This window comes from Oncorhynchus kisutch, linkage group LG13, assembly GCF_002021735.2.
Source record: "Oncorhynchus kisutch isolate 150728-3 linkage group LG13, Okis_V2, whole genome shotgun sequence".
Taxonomy (NCBI): domain Eukaryota; kingdom Metazoa; phylum Chordata; class Actinopteri; order Salmoniformes; family Salmonidae; genus Oncorhynchus; species Oncorhynchus kisutch.
Genome location: NC_034186.2, coordinates 40,461,508 through 40,478,289, shown reverse-complemented (window position 1 = coordinate 40,478,289; position 16,782 = coordinate 40,461,508). Strand labels below are relative to the sequence as shown.

The window sequence follows — 16,782 nt, the reverse complement described above, 5'->3', positions numbered from 1 at the left end:
CTCTATTATCTCTGAGTGTCGCCTTGTTAACATCCAAAAGCGGAAGTTGTGTCATAGGTTCTCTTTCCATAGGGGAAACACTCTTTTCGATAGTGAAGTGACTTTTTCGTAGCAGGTTAGGAGACTGAGGTTAATGTCAAGAAGGGGGTTAGGGGTAGCGAAAATCACTTCGTATCGAAGTAGCATGAAAAGGGTATCCCACAGCAGCTGTAAACAACAGAGTTTCTAAACACAGAGGCGCAACATCGCAAGACTTCCGGGAACGCTTGTAAAACAACAAGCAGACCAGGTCAGGGTTTGGAGATTGAGAAGTCAATGAGAGAAGTGAACAATTCTTCCTTAGTTTTTAATTTTCTAGAAATGTAAAGGCACAACCTAGATTCGAGCAAATGTCTTAAGTAGTTGAACATGTTAATACTCCAATCTTGTATTAAAAAATATATTTTATATCGACAAAGTGCCTTTGATTTTCCGGCCTTTACATGCACAGTTCGGCGAGAGACGACCGTTAGACCCGATAACCTATTCTGCGCATGAGTTTAGATAAACAACATCGCCTACAAACGTGATCGGGGATTTCTATCGGAGAAGCAGTTTCTGCCTATCTTCCTACTGTACTCTCTTTGTGTGAACCTTTCCGGTAGATAAAAAAAAATACGGCACAAGAACGAATGGGAGACGACAGACAATCACAAACAGGAACTGGTTTTCCTATCGACATTTTGAGTAGACCCATGATTATTTTCACGAGCTGTATAACGAGTAATGTTTGTGTAGCTACACAACACATTTCAGTTCATGAAGATGAGACTTCGGTCTCGAAGTATTGCTGACCCTTCATCAGCACGGTTTAACGGTCGGTGGAACTCAAAGAGAGAGGCGCGGAACGTAACTCAGAAGGTAAGTCGAGAAACTTGTTTTGCCAAAATTGCTTGGCTTAATATGAGAACTTCGAAATGCGTGTTACGCACTATCGTTGGCGAACAAACTACAGTAGCTAACTGGCATAGGAGCTTGATAGCTAACTGGTTTAACGTTAGCTAGCTAATGGTTGTCAAATAGGTTATATCGTAAAGATTTATGAAAACACTATTTTTGGTCTTCATTTAAGGTTATTAATAAGGTTGGCAGTGTGGTTAAGGTTTATAGTCAGATTATTATGAGAGATTGTAGAAATAGGTGGGTTTAGTCTTTGGCTGTGGTAACTTGTGACGACCCCTAGGTATGTTTGTACAATTCGAAAAGCAAAACAATTGAGATGGTGCCAAGATGGCGTTTTGAACAGACGCTTTTTTTAACGGAGCTCCGTACCAAACTTCAGAAAGATTGTGAAAAAAAATAAAAACGTTTAGTCATTACTATTTTTATTTGTTCAAGATATAAGACCTTTCCTGTGACTGGAATGATAATTGGATCATTTATTTCGGCATGTCCATGCAAAGTGACAAAAAAAGGCAGAAGTTAGCCGTTCTATTGCTAATCCACAAGAGAGAAACGTGCTTATAGACAACTGCCATAACTACGCTTGGCCTATGGATAATATCAAACTCCACAGTTGAAGATGACGAATTCCTCTCTTTACCGGTTACTCCTTGCAAACCTCCACCCTCCAAAAAAACCCAACATGAACTCTGACATCGTGGCTACCCTCTCCTTACTCATCAACTCCAGGTGTGACGCCATTGAGAAAATGGTAGGCGTGAACACCATGGTTATCGAAGGCTTGAAAAAGACTGTGGAGTTTGCATGTGGTGACGTATCACTGATCTTGAACAATACACAAGAAAATGGAACCTGAGACTCTACGGCTTGCCAGAAGTGGAGAAGGCTATCCGTATCTGCCAAGAAGTTTTGCCTGCAAAGAAGAACAAAGTTGGTGATACCATCAACGTTGTGCATCGCCTCGGCAAGAAGCAACAGCAAAACGATTCAAGACCTAGCGGTATCATCATCCTCTTCACTGCCAGATTCAACAGGGATGCTGTCTGGAAAGCTGCTAGGAAGAACGCCTTCCTTCAGAGCCATGATATGCGTTTCGCCGAGCATCTCAGCCCGGAGGACCTAGAAAGAAGGAACACGTTGTGGCCAACGATCAAGATAGCACGAAATGAGGGAAAGGCTGCTTACTTCGTCGGAGGACGAGGCTTCAACGGTTCAGAAATCCATATTCCTCCCTAAAATCTCACTAGAAGGAACAGGTTGATGGTTTCAGCCATGGTATTCTCATTTTCCTTATGTTTACCTAACAAGCATCAGGTGACTATTTTTCAGGAATACTCAGGTATTTCAATTTATTAGTTTGTTCTTGTATGACCAGAAGACCTCATTTTGTTTACAAACTTACGAAGAAGATTGAAAGCTTTATTTTTTTTTTATGTATACCGTAACTAAGATACTGTTTTAAAGGACATACAGGTCTACACAGCTATTGCTCTATTTAGTTATTAATACTTATTTCCAAAAAAGGTCTTAGGAACCTTTTATGTGAAACATATTTTATTCAATTATTTTATGATCAGCTTTCATATGCACTTAAAATAGTAGGTACCCTTTTATTTAAATTATTATTTGTTTTATTTCTCAGAATTGTTCCTGATTACACTAAAGATGGTTTTTAGTCTCTCTTACTACAAGAACCCTTGGTTTGGTCTTGAACATAATTTTCAGTTGAATTTCAAAGCCAGATAACGTCTAGCTCAAAGGTTATGGAATAAGCTATTTTCACTTTAAATTGACTTAAATGGTGCAGAACTCGGTTCCTTATCGTTTACGTTCACTGCTCCTACGTCTTTGACTCATCCTACTACAGTTTATACTTTTATATAATCTTTGTTATGTTGTCTTTGTCTATAGTTTCTCTTAATGCTAGGGGTTTACGAAACAATGTGAAGCGCAATACCTTATTTTTATTTGCAAATTCAAACAGATTTTTGCTTTTTTTTTCAAGAGTCTCACTCAATTTTGGCTGATGCCATCTTATGGAAGTAACAGTGGGGCAACGATATTTGGCTTTCCCATGGATCTGAACGCTCTGCTGGTGTCACTACAATGAAAAATACCTTTGGTAATATTCTACACTTGGAATGTGACCCCTTTGGTCACTTTATTTGTCTTGTGATCAGTTACAATGACATTACGCTCATTACTGTAAACTTCTATGGGTACAACACCAAACATGACCAAATATTCTACACTCGGAATGATGAGTTGCTTGAATCTATAGAGAACCAATGAAGTATATATTTGTCTAAATTTCCCAATTTGTTATTATTGATATTAAGGGACTAATTAGCCTCAGCTACCCCCTACCTTTTTTCAATTTCCACCTGAAGACATACTAGGCTACCCCGGGGTGGCAGGGTAGCCTAGTGGTTAGAGCGTTGGACTAGTAACCAGAAGGTTGCAAGTTCAAACCCCCGAGCTGACGAGGTACAAATCTGTCGTTCTGCCCCTGAACAGGCAATTAACCCACCGTCATTGAAAATAAGAATTTGTTCTTAACTGACTTGCCTAGTTAAATAAAGGTAAAATAAACTGCCTGTAGCTCAGGCACAGAACCAAGGATATGCATATTCTTAGTACCATTTGAAAGAAAACACTCTGGAGTTTGTAAATGTGAATTGAGTGTAGGAGAATATAACACTGTTTAGATAATACAATTAAAAAAAACATGTGTTTTTCTTTTATTGTTGTTTCATCATCTTTAAAATGAACAAGACAAAACAACCATTCAGATCGGATGATGGGTTCAATTTCAGTGAAAAACATGAGGGCAAATATGCGCTTTACCAAAACAATGCTGTGCGCAACATGCTTTGCTCCTTCCGGTATGAATCGTCAATTGCGAATGAACCTCTTTACGCCGGAGTTTACTACATGGGTTGGTCTTCCAACACCTAAACATTACATATTGCCGTTTACCTCAGCTCATTGGCTATCTATCCAGCTAGATTTTGAGACGATCAGTGGTCATTTGGTTAAAATACAGTCAATCAGAGAAACAACGGGCAAATCATTGGTGCACAATGACCCGCGAAATGACCCATCAGGTTTGGTTGTGTTACAAACCAGTTGTAACACAACCAATAACACTAATACCAAACAAAGCAGTTGATTGCAATGAAACCAAACATGACTGGACAAGTCACGTTTTGTGTGTATTTACCTCGAATGTGTCATCAAATGGAATGAGACGAATTCACGACACAAGCGGTTCACAAAATGTTTTGTGTTAGGCTATAAAAGTGGCTTTTTATCAAACAAAAGACCATTCCTTGTGTAACAATGAGCATTGGGATTGCAAACAGAGGAAGATTTATTTTATTGCAGTTTGATTTTGTTACGCCTGTGCTGGTTGAAATAGTTATTTTTTTATGGGGCTCTATCCTCAGATAATCGCATCGTATTCTTTCGCAGTAAATCCTTTTTTTAAATCTGACCGCAGTTGGATTAGCAAGATTCTAGGCTTTCGAAACATGAGACACTTGTATTTTCATGAATGTTTAATATTACTATTTCTGTAGCGATCACCGTATGTTGTCGAATTTCATCGCGCTACCGGGTTCCGTGCGCAGACGTTAACATTACAATAGATAATTCAACTGATAAATGGCCCCGAGGTAGGCCAACCAATCAGAATTTGGGTTTAATACTTTTTATGGAAAAGTTTGATCTTACTGATATATGGAGAGAGAGAGCGGTTTCCGGCCGACAGATCATTCACTTGGAGTAACAAAACAGGTTCCAGACAATCCAGAATAGATTTTTGGCTTATATCCAAATGTATTGATAGTGAGTGTGTTACTACAAATATTTGTACTACTCCCCTCACAGACCATAGGGCTATTTACATTGATATCAAAATATTTACCCCTGATACTAACCTTGGTAGAGCATCCTACTGGAAGCTAAATAGCTCATTATTAAATAATGATATAGTTACATTTGAGGTTAAAGATCTGCTCTCACACTTTTGGGAAAGGGCTTGTGAAGAAAAATCTTATTGCAAGAACTGGGAGCTCTTTAAATTTGAGGTGTCCAAATACCTTAGAAAATATGGTAGTAATCTTGCTAAGACCAGAAGAGCTGAGGAGGAGAAGGTGATAACCTCTAACTCATTATAAGGGAAGTTAATAACACTAATACCTAATCCTAAAAAAGAAGTGCTGCTCATTGATAACTGGCATCCAATTTGTCTTCTTAATTAGCCTTACTACTTGCAAAAAGAATTAAAGAAGTCCTGGATGCAATCATTGATGAAACACAGTCTGGCGTCATGAGGAACAGACATATTTCTAACAATGTCAGACTAGTATTAGACATACTTGACTGCTCAGACCTAATAACTGAGGATAGCTTCATATTATTTTTTAAAAGATTTTTATAAAGCATTTGACACAGTAGAGCATTGGTTTCTCTTCCACTCCCTTGAGACTTGGTGTTGGGGAATTTTTCTGTAAGGCTATTAAGACTCTCTATGCAAATGGTAACAGCTCTATCAAATTGAAATATGGCATCTCACCCAGATTTGAGTTAACTTGTTATGGCTGCAATCCCACTAAGTGTCATCAACAACCACGGAATAGCATAGCGCTACATTCAATAAATATTACTATAAATATTTATATTCATGAAATCACAAGTGCAATATAGGAAAACACAGCTTAGCCTTTTGTTAATCCACCTGTCGGGTCAGATTTTGAAATTATGCTTTACAGCGAAAGCAATCCAAGCGTTTGTAAATGTATCGATCGCACGACAAAACCTTATGTACACTTAGCATTAAGTAGCTTGGTCACAAATCAGAAAAGCAATCAAATTAATCGTTTACCTTTGATCTTCAGATGTTTTCACTCAATAGACTCACAGTTACACAAATGTTCCTTTTGTTCCATAAAGATTTTTTATATCCAAAATACCTCCGTTTGTTTGGCGCGTTATGTTCAGAAATCCACAGGAAAGAGCGGTCACGACAACGCAGACAAATTCCAAACAGTTTCCATAATGTCCACAGAAACATGTCAAATGTTTTTTATAATCAATCCTCAGGTTGTTTTTAAAATATATAATTGATAATATGTCAACTGCAAATGTCTTTCACAGTAGGAGAGGGAAAAGCAATACGTATCCAAACTGTTGCGCGAGCAAAACTCATGTGACCACTTGACGTGATGTTATCTTTCTGGCTCATTTTTCAAAATAAAAGCCTGAAACTATGTCTGAAGACTGACACCTTGAGGAAGCGATAGGAAAAGGAATCTGGTTCATATCCCTTTAAATCCAGCAATGGGAGGCTATGGAACATGGAGTTTTCAAAACAGAAGCCACTTCCTGCTTTGATTTTCCTCCGGGTTTCGCCTGCAATATCAGTTCTGTTATACCCACAGACAATATTTTGACAGTTTTGGAAACTTTAGTGTTTTCTATCCAATACTAATAATAATATGCATATATTAGCAACTGAGACTGAGGAGCTGGCTGTACAATGGGCACCTTTTCATCCAAGCTAGTCAATACTGCCCCTGCAGCCATAAAAGGTTAGGACAACCTTGCCTAATTCCTCTCTATCTCGCCGTACCGGTTTTTATTAATCACCAAACTTCTTGCAAATTCTTTAAATAATAGTCCTGTACAAGCTATTTCCATAGCTGGTAAAGAAATTATTATAAGCCAGCTGGCTGATACTACACTTTTTCTGATAACCAAATTCCCATATCGATCAATGTGATACAATCATTTTCCAAAGCGTCTGGTCTATATCTTAACATTAATAAATGTGAACTCATAGCTGTCAAAGATTGTGACACCTTCATATTATGGTATTCCAGTAAAAGAAGAACTTACATATTCAGGCATAACCATTACAAAGGATCAGAAGTCTAGAGGCTTACTAAATTTTAACCCTCTTATTAAAAAAAAAAAAAAACAGAAGAAGCTAAATCAATGGCTACAGAAGGACTTATCTTTAAAGGGTAGAGTCCTAATAACCAAGGCCGACGGTATCTCTAGACTAGCATATGGTGCTCTTATCTTTATATCTTGACAGTAAAATAAGCAAGGAGATAGACCAGATGCTTTTCAACTTTCTGTGGAGAAACCGTACCCATTACATGAGGAAAACTGTTGTAATGAACACTTATGAGAATGGTGGACTGAATTTTATGGACTTTACTACTTTAAATAATACTTTTAAGACCAATTGGATAAAACAATTCCTAAGAAGACTCACTTCTATCTGGAATTTTATTCCTCATCATGTCTTCTCTACTTTTGGTGGCCTTAATTTCATGTTTTGCAATTATAATATTGACAAAGTTCCAGTGCAACTTTCTACTTTTCATCAGCAGGTTTTCTTGTCATGGTCCTAAATTTATAAACACAATTTTTCTCCACACAGATATTATATATGGAATAATCTGAATATATATATTGTATAAAAATACAGTTTTTAGAATATTGGTTCCGAAATAATATCCTATTGGTGAGCCAACTGGTAAATGCAGGGGGTCTTTTACTCAGTTATAAAGAATTCTTATCACTTTACAAGGTCCCTGTAACACCTAAAGATTTTGCAATTGTTTTAGATGCCATTCCCTCTGGTGTTGCTATGTTATTCAGGAACGTGTCATGACCTGACCCTCAGAGCCTACCTTCTATTGACTGTTGATTCATCAGAAGGAAAGATTTGTTTCTCTTTTGGTCCATTCAACAACAGAGCGATACAAACCTTGTTTCAGCAGGATGTTGTATCTATACCTTATGTCATGCCTTATTGGAATGGATTTATTGATTATATCTGTTGGAAACAAGTTTGGATGTTGCCACACACATACCTACTTGTTAACAAAATTAAGGAAGTTTCCTTTAAAATTATTCATAAATATTATCCTGCCAACCACTATATGAAGAAGTTTAAGGAAAACAAACTCAAATTGCTCCTTTTGTAATGACCACCCAGAAACAGTGTTGCATCTTTTTTGGCATTGTATGCATGTAAGAAAACTGGCAAGACATCAGTCGGTTTATAATTGAACACATTAATGAAGATTTTACACTTGTGGAGAGATGTACTGTTTGGATTCTTTACATACAATAGAATTAAGCTGAAACATTTGTATTAATTAATTTAATTATTCTTTGGGACAAATTTCATATACACAAATGTACATTTACAAACAGAACCACATTTTTGTACCCTACAAAAATAAATTTCACCCTGGAGGACTTTGATGGCTTAATATAACCAGTGGAAGGCAGGGTTGGGGAATGATATTCTGACAGCGTGAATGTGAAGCCTGTAACCTATATTACTATATCCTATTGGTAAGCTAGCTGCTTCTCCTTGGCTCTTTGACTTTGGTAGCGAAGTCAATCAGTATGTCGATTTCTCTACTTTATCTGCTGGCATTTTTTGTGTTCTGTGGGTTCCTGCCTAGTTTTTTCCAAATATATTAATAACTAATCCTGTCTGTGGTTGTTCTCTAGCTAGGCTAGGTGGCTAGCTAGGCTGGCTGGGTGGCTAGGCTGAGCGGCTGGCCAGGCTAGGCTTGCTGGCTAACTGGTTAGATGGTGTTTATGTATTTTCAAAAATTTAGTTTAGTTTAATGTAGCTGTAAGCTAGGTGTTGATAGCAACTGGCTTACTCATGCAGGTTGGTAGGGCTAACCTAATGCAGGCTAGTAGGGCTAAAATTAGCAGGCTTTGGTAGCTAACTTGGCCGTCAATCGGTAAGTCTCTGCTCTCTACGTCATTTAGGTGTAGGGGGGCATTCTGATCCTTTTGATGAGAACTTTTGGCTACTTTTTCATACTGTTGTCAAAATTATATTTTCTGTGTGTAGGATGAAGAGGTACAACAGCTATACGACCAGTCACTCTACTCTGATGATATCCCCACCTCTACAAAGCGCCCTCTTGTACAAGGGCGTGGGAGGAAAAGGGTGGCAGCCCCAGACTATGAAGAAAGAGAAGGTACCTGTTAATTTTGGTGAATACAATTGCTCTATTGACATTTATTTCAAAATGCCAACTCAATACTGACTGAATCATTCTGTATACATTTCTAGATCTGGACTTCAAGACCCCCGTTAATGTGCGCCATCACCGGGTGTTGTCGGAGCTAAACCCCTCCTTTCCCCTCAATTCCACTGTGCGAAATATCTACTCCCCCGTTGTCCGTTTCCTCACTCCTACCAAGGAAAGTAAGTATAGGCTCAAAATTGCATACTTCCACACAAGCGGTACCGGAGCGCCAAGTCGAGGACCAAAAGTGTTTTTATACTGCTGCTACTAGCTGTTTATTATCTATGCATAGTCACTACCCTCGCACATTGACTCTGTACAAGTACCCCCTGTATATAGCCTCGTTGTTATGTAATTTTCTTGTTACTTTTGGATAATAATATAAAAAAAACACTAGTAAATATTTTCTTAACTCGATTTCTTGAACTGCATTGTTGGTTAAGGGCTTGTTAGTAAGCATTTTACGGTAAAGTACACCTGTTGTATTCAGTGCATGTGACAAAATTAGATTTGATTTATTAGGTAAGCATACGAGTGTGTGTTAGCTTTTGTATGCAGGTGGGATAGTCTGCCTGAAAGACCAGAGGCTAGTACATGGGTGTGCAGTTTTTCACAGCGTTCGGATAGAAATGTTTTGTGTAAAGCAGAACATACTTTTTTTGTCTTGGAGAATAGGCCATCATGATTTGGCACTTTCCTGGGTCCATTGGGTAGCCCTTTTTGTTTACAGAGAAACTGTCATTTGTCAGTTTCAAATTAACAAACTACTGTATAGGCTAGCAAGGACTTGCATTGTTTATCAAACATGCATGTCATTCTGTGATTCTTGAGGCAAGAGTGGATGAGGTCAGCACAGTAACATCTTAATTGGTCTAGTCATATACCAGGGTGAATGAGTCCTATTCATTTTAATCAAGGCAGTTTTTTCCTATTCAGATGTGAGAACCCCCAGCAGTGGTGATGTGATGAGCCCAGAGCAATGTGTGTTTGGCTATGGTTCCATTAGCCTTCTCGCTGGAGATGAGGACTGCAATGACACTTTCAGCCCGTGAGTTATGCCATTTTTATATTGTGTTCTTGGTGCTGTGGAATACAATTATAGGGCTGCACTCTAGGGATGCACAATATATCGGTGAGCATATCGGAATCGGCTGATATTAGCTTAAAAATTACAAAAACCGATGTCAAAGCTGATGTGAATAACATAGGTAGATGACATAATGACGCCATGAAGAATACAGCGCTACACAGAACAAAAGCAGAAAAATACTAAGTGCACACTTCCAACAACTTAATAAGTTCAGGTTGAGCAGTCATTTGAAAGAGTAAGAACATTTCAGCGAGACAACTCAGGAAAAATCCATTAACGTCAAAATAATGGAATTCATTATGCTACTTGCTATGGGCGTCACGACTGACATTTTGACCAGTGATGTCAGCCCCATGAGCATGCTGAGTCTGACAGCACAGTGGGTCGACGAGGATTACGTACTGAGGCAAGCCATATTCCATGCTCAAGAATGTGCTAGTTCTCTTACTGCTGCCGCCATTTCAATGGCATTTGAGAACATGTTTGAAACTTGGAAACATGAACACACTCCTATCACCAATCGCACTGACTTGAGAAATAAGCTAATTAACTGTGTCTGCAGCAGACGTGATACCCTCTGTCATGGCATTGAAACGCCTGCTCAACAAAACTGCCGACACAGACCGTGGGGTTAAAACTTACAAAAGTACTGAAGGCTGTGAACAAGCGATTCGGTGGTATTCTCTCTGAGCCTTTTTACTGTGTTGCCACCATGCTCGATGCTAAGTACAAGGACCGCTACGTTGACGCAGACAAGAAGCAGAGTTTACGTGAAATGTTACATACACAACTGGACAAGATGGAAATGGACACAGTGACAGTGCGCACCGAGGAAGAGAGGCCATAGACAGACAGCTGAAACTTCACTGCTTGACATGTATGATGAAATCCTGGTTGAGAATGAAACGACTGAACAAATGAACAATGAAACAGCAAGTAAGTGAAAGAAATAGGTTTTGATTGTTTTACTGGTAATTGGGGACATTTAGTAAATGGCAATAAAATAACTTTTTGGTGTGTGTGACCTTTTATTTTAACTAGGCAAGACAGTTAAGAACAAATTCTTATTTACAATGACTGCCTTCCCGGGCCAAACCTGGACGACGCTGGGCCAATTGTGCGCCGCCCTATGGGACTCCCAATCACGGCCGGATGTGATGGCCTGGATTCGAACCAGGGACTGTAGTGACGCCTCTTGCACTGAGATGCAGTGCCTTAGACCACTGCGTCCATGTGTGTGTTAACTATTTAACTTTACTCGAGTGCTTAAAAGGCCGCTAAAATTTAAAATATCGGTTATCTGTATCAGAAAAAAATATTGGTGCATCCCTTCTGCACGTCATAACATATTATTAAAACCAAGTCTACTTATTGAGTTGAATCACCTATGGGGTTATATTAAAATGCAGGATCAAAGAGTTACCAACAAACCACCAAAATGGTATCAAATAACTTACAAGTTAGCTGGCCAGCCTGATCGACTTAATAGTTCCTGCTTTGTGATGCACCTCTGAAATAATCCACTGCCCAGAATCGCTTTCCCATTGTCCGTGGTTCTGGAGGACTCACTCCCTTGTCCTGAAAGTAATTTGAATCTGTTGCGTTGTTGTCTTCAGCTTCTCTTTCATGAAGAACATTCCATCCAAGTGCCAGCAATCCAAACCCTGCATAAGAGACATTCCACCTAAGACGAGGAGTACTCCCCAAGCTACGCTAGTTTTAGATCTGGTGAGTGTTGGGTTTAACGTTGAGTTCAGTGACTAAACAAAGCATTTACCTGATTTTATATGAATATTTATTTTATGTGTTAAATCAAACACTGTGGTACCAATTGTTTGGAATTATTTCTGTGTTCTAGGATGAAACACTCATGTACAGCTCTCTGAATGTGATTGAGGATGCAGAGTATACCTTCCGCACATGTTTCCAGGACAATCCGTACAAGGTGAGTGCATCAACCAGTTCCTTCTAGACTTGTAATGACTGGTGTTGAGGTTATTTAAAAAAAAAAAACAATAAAAAAAAAAAATAGAATGAATGCCTGTTTTATAATGACATTAACAGAGAAGATTGTAATATCTTCTCTTAACTCAATAGGTCTACGTGATTCTACGACCACATGTGAAAGAATTTCTGGAAGCCATGACAAAACATTTTGAGGTATGCTCCTAGGCTTGATTGCTAAGTTCTTATGTGTGCTATATATATAAAGTATTCAGACCCATTGACTTTTTCCCCATTTTGTTAGGTTTAGAATTTTTTTTGCAAATGTTTTAAAAAACATACCTTATGTAAATAAGTATTCAAAACATTTGGTGTGAGATTTGAAATGGACCTCCGGTGCATCCTGTTTCCATTGATCATCCTTAAGATGTAAATACAATGTGATTGGAGTCCACCTGTGGTAAATTCAATTGATTGGAAATGCTTTGGAAAGGCACACACCTGTCTATAAAGTCCCACAGTTGACAGTGCATGTCAGAGCAAAAACCAAGCCATGCGGTCAAAGGAATTGTCAGTAGAGCTCTGAGACAAGATGACATTTTGCAGCATTTTAAGGTCACAGTTGCCTCCATTATTAAATGAAAATAGGTTTTGGTAGTTCCAACTCAATCGGGGGGGAAGGACCTTTGTCAGGGAGGTGACCAAGAACCCGATGTTCACTCTAACAGAGCTCAAGAGTTCCTCTGTGGAGATGGGAGAACCTTCCAGAAGGACAACCAATCAGGCCATTATGGTAGAGTGGCCAGATGGAAGCCACTCCTCAGTAAATGGCACATAACAGCCTGCTTGGACTTTGCCGAAAGGCACCTAAAGGATTCAGACCATGAGAAAAAAGATTCTCTGGTCTAATGAAACCAAGATTGAACTCTTTGGGCTGAATGCCAAGTGTCATGCCCGGAGGAAACCTTGCACCAGCCCTTTCGGTGAAGAATGGTGTTGGCAGCATCATGCTGTGGGGATGTTTTTCAGCAGCAGGGACTGGAAGACTAGTCAGGATCAAGGAAAAGCTGAACAGAGCAATGTACAGGGAGATCGTTGATGAGAACCTGCTACAGAGTGCTCAGGAAGTCATACTTGAGCAAAGGTTCACCTTCCAACAGGACAACGACCCTAAGCACACAGCCAGTAAAATGCAGCAGTGGCTTTGGGTAAATTCTCGGAATGTCCTCTGGAGAGACCTGAAAATAGCTGTGCAGCAATGCTCCCCATCCAACCTGACATAGCTTGAGAGGGTCTGCAGAAGAAAATGGGAGAAACTCCCCAAATACAGGTGTGCCAAGCTTGTAGTCATACCCAAGAAGACTCAAGACTGTAATCATTGCCAACGGTGCTTCAACAAAGTACTGAGTAAAGGGTCTGAGTACTTATGTAAATGTGATATCTGTTTTTATATATATATATATGTGTGTGTGTGTGTGTGTGTGTGTGTGTGTGTGTGTGTGTGTGTGTGTGTGTGTGTGTGTAGATTGATAAGGGGGGGAACAATATAATCAATTTTAGAATGTGGAGAAAGTCTAGGCGTCTGAATACTTTCTGAACACCATCGTGTTCGTGAGAGTCGTCTTTCCATAGAGGGGTCATAATAGTTTGTAGGCCAAACTGTTTGGACGCTACAGACGATTTTGTGAGGTGACCAATTATCGGGATGTCTCATGGTCTGGCAAACACCACTGTAGCTCTGTCACATTTCACCACAGATGTGTTGGATTGAGATGCATTCAATGTAACAAAAAAAAACATCTGGTTTAAACTGATGGATTTGTATAGGGATTTTTGTATTATGCTAATTGATTTTTGCAGGGGCATGGACCAACTCAAGGGGGTTAAGGACATTTTATTAAATATATCAAATGTGTTTGTTTTCAGATGTTTGTTTATACATCTGCGAAGAAAGAATATGCAGAGAAAATCCTGGACATCTTGGACCCAAAGAGAAGGCTTTTTCGGTATGAGAAGTTAACATTGTAACTTGTGTGGCTGTCTGTTATTTTAGCCATACTTGTTTTACTGTATTGCTTTAGAGATATTGCAGCTGCAGAGTTTTGTTTACCAGAGACAGGCTGACAATATCATCTGATTTTGAATGATTTGAGAACCATATTTCAGTTGATATTTGGATGTACTTGAAATGTGCATCTCTTCTTTTTTTTAATCTTTTTTTTTTTATAGACACCGTTTGTATCAACAGAACTGTACCTGTGTTCTGGGGCACTATGTCAAGGACTTGGGTGTACTTGAGAGGGACCTTGCTAAGACAGTGGTTTTGGACAACGCTCCACACACGTACCCCTACCATGTACATTTGCTGTGATGTTATTTACTTAATTATACAATTATTTGTTTTTTTGGGTGCAGAGTGGTTTTAATAAACTTAACTTCCTACTTTATTTCTGCAGCTGATGAATGTGCTTCCCATCAAAAGCTGGTCTGGAAATGACGATGACAAAGAACTTCAGAAGCTCATCCCGTGTCTTGTGAGACTGTCAGGAGCGGTAAGTTGACAATGATTTGGTATCCCACCTCACAGGGCATAAGTATTTTTATTTTGGGTATTGTCTTTTTAAAGAAATCTTTACATTTCCATAATTTGCTACCTATACTGAACAACAATATTAACCCAACATGTAAAGTGTTGGTTTCATGAAATAATACATTTTCCATATGCACAAAAAGCTTATTTCTCTCAAATGTTGTGCACAAGATTGTTTACATCCCTGTTAGTGAGCATTTCTCCTTTTGATAGGATAATACATCTACCGGACAGGTGTGGCATATCAAGAAGCTGATTAAACAGCATGATCATTACACAGGTGCACCTTGTGCTGGGGACAATAAAAGGTCACTCTAAAATGTGCAATTTTCTCACAACACAATGCCACAGATGTCTCAAGTTTTGAAGGAGTGTGCAATTGGCATGCTGACTGCATGAATGTCCACCAGAGCTGTTGCCATAGAATTGAATGTTCATTGCTCTACCATAAGCCGTCTCCAACGTATTTTGAGAGAATATGGTATTAAGTCCAACCGCAAACCACGTGTAACCAGGCCAGTCCCGGATCTCCATTTGGCTTCTTCAGCTGTGCGATTGTCTGAGACCAGCCACCTGGACCGTTGATGAAAATTAGGAATATTTCTGTCTGTTGTGGGGGAAAACTCATTCTGATTGATTGAGCCTATGCCCATCCATGGTTGCACCCCTGCCCAGTCATGTAAAATCCATAGATTAGGGCCTAATGAATATATTTCAATTGAATGATTTCTATGTATAAACTCAGTAGGATTGTTGAAATCGTTTCATGTTGCATTTATTTATGTTCAGTATACTTGTCAAACTGGATTTAATCCTAGAAGACCAAACAAACGTCACATGCTACAGAGCTCTAATTCGGGAAGTGGGTATACAATGGGATCCTTGTGAAAAACATGTTCCCTTGGTTGTAGAGAAAGCAGAGGAACAAACCTTGAGTCAATCTCTAAACACTTAGCCAGTCTTTTACAAAATTACCACAAGTCAAACTTGTCTTATGTTTGGAAATGTCATTCAAGACCACTTGTATTCCACAAGAAACATCACCAGCAATTGACCTACCAAAGAAATAGTTGATGTTTACTAATTTGAAATCACAATTTTTCTGTAGGATGATTTCCGGGAAGTACTGAAGAGGAGGACGGACCACTTTCACAGATTGCTCTCTGAGGATTGAGAAAAGGCTTCTGATCATCCTTATCCTGGAATGTGTTTAATTGTGAACATGAACTGGATCTTTGTGTACTATCCTAGCCCTTCTGTATTATCCCTGAATGACCAGTAGGTTACTGATGTAGTTTGTTAATTTCAAACATGTACAGTTGGGATACGTTTCCACACAATATCACTCTGCAGAGCAAAACATTCCTAATAGTAAAAAAAAAAAATGAAACCACTTGAAATAGCAACTTCAAATGTTTATACTTAATCATGCTAATTTATTGACAAAATAGCTTTTTAAAAGTGATCTACATATTGTCACTAAAATAATCAAGAGTATGTATCACCTCAACAAAAGCCAGAGCAGTTTCTGTAACTAACAAACCATTTAAACCATAATGGTATTTTTCAGGTTTTATTTGAGAAATGTCATGATTTAGTCTTCTGTTTGGATAATTCTGGGAATTTTTACGCGCATATCGTCTCCCTTTGAATGCCTTTTTTAGTAGGCCTACACTGCAGAAATGTCACGCATCTACTCCCAACCTATTACGTTCATGGTTAGCCTATTTGAATGTTTTTTTTGTACTAATCTGTGAAATGTATATTTATATGTAATTCTGACATTGTATTGACCTAGAAATATTAATTTTAAGAACTAACTTGTCAAACTTGAACATATCCCTCCTTTCAACGGACGGTCTTGCCAAAGCTACTGTGAAATTCTACTCCGTTCCCCCCCCCCACCCACATGCGGTTAGAACCCAAAGACGGCTATTGTTGGTTTCCCTATTCTCTTACCTTAAGTTTCAACATACTTCACAAATCGGTCGCTCAGGGGTTGGCACATGGTCACTTTTCTGTCGACACAAAGGTCTGGGTAGGTTCATTTCAGAATGTCTTGGAAACCTACATGCTTGCAAATAAAAATAAAGTTGAAATAACTGATTTGTTTTTAAATCTCTGGGTGGAGCGGTGTG

The 16,782-nt window shown here is 38.9% G+C and overlaps 1 protein-coding gene across 1 annotated transcript; it reads left to right on the top strand.

Annotated features, from left to right (window-relative positions):
* The first annotated feature begins 2 nt into the window (after window positions 1–2).
* On the top strand, window positions 3–16,750 carry LOC109902391 (CTD small phosphatase-like protein 3). The gene is made up of 11 exons (XM_020498702.2): window positions 3–900; window positions 8,840–8,969; window positions 9,065–9,199; window positions 9,957–10,068; window positions 11,727–11,838; window positions 11,969–12,055; window positions 12,208–12,270; window positions 13,981–14,060; window positions 14,284–14,410; window positions 14,511–14,606; window positions 15,753–16,750. Exons 1-11 carry the CDS (start codon window positions 799–801, stop codon window positions 15,816–15,818), a joined length of 1,110 nt encoding a protein of 369 aa, XP_020354291.1. The 5' UTR covers window positions 3–798; the 3' UTR covers window positions 15,819–16,750.
* Window positions 16,751–16,782: the final 32 nt, after the last annotated feature.

Coding starts and splice junctions, on each gene's coding strand:
- LOC109902391 (XM_020498702.2), top strand. CDS start 799: ATGAAGATGAGACTTCGGTCTCGAAGTATTGCTGACCCTTCATCAGCA. Junction 901..8,839: donor CGCGGAACGTAACTCAGAAG/GTAAGTCGAGAA, acceptor TTCTGTGTGTAG/GATGAAGAGGTACAACAGCT. Junction 14,411..14,510: donor CACACACGTACCCCTACCAT/GTACATTTGCTG, acceptor TTATTTCTGCAG/CTGATGAATGTGCTTCCCAT.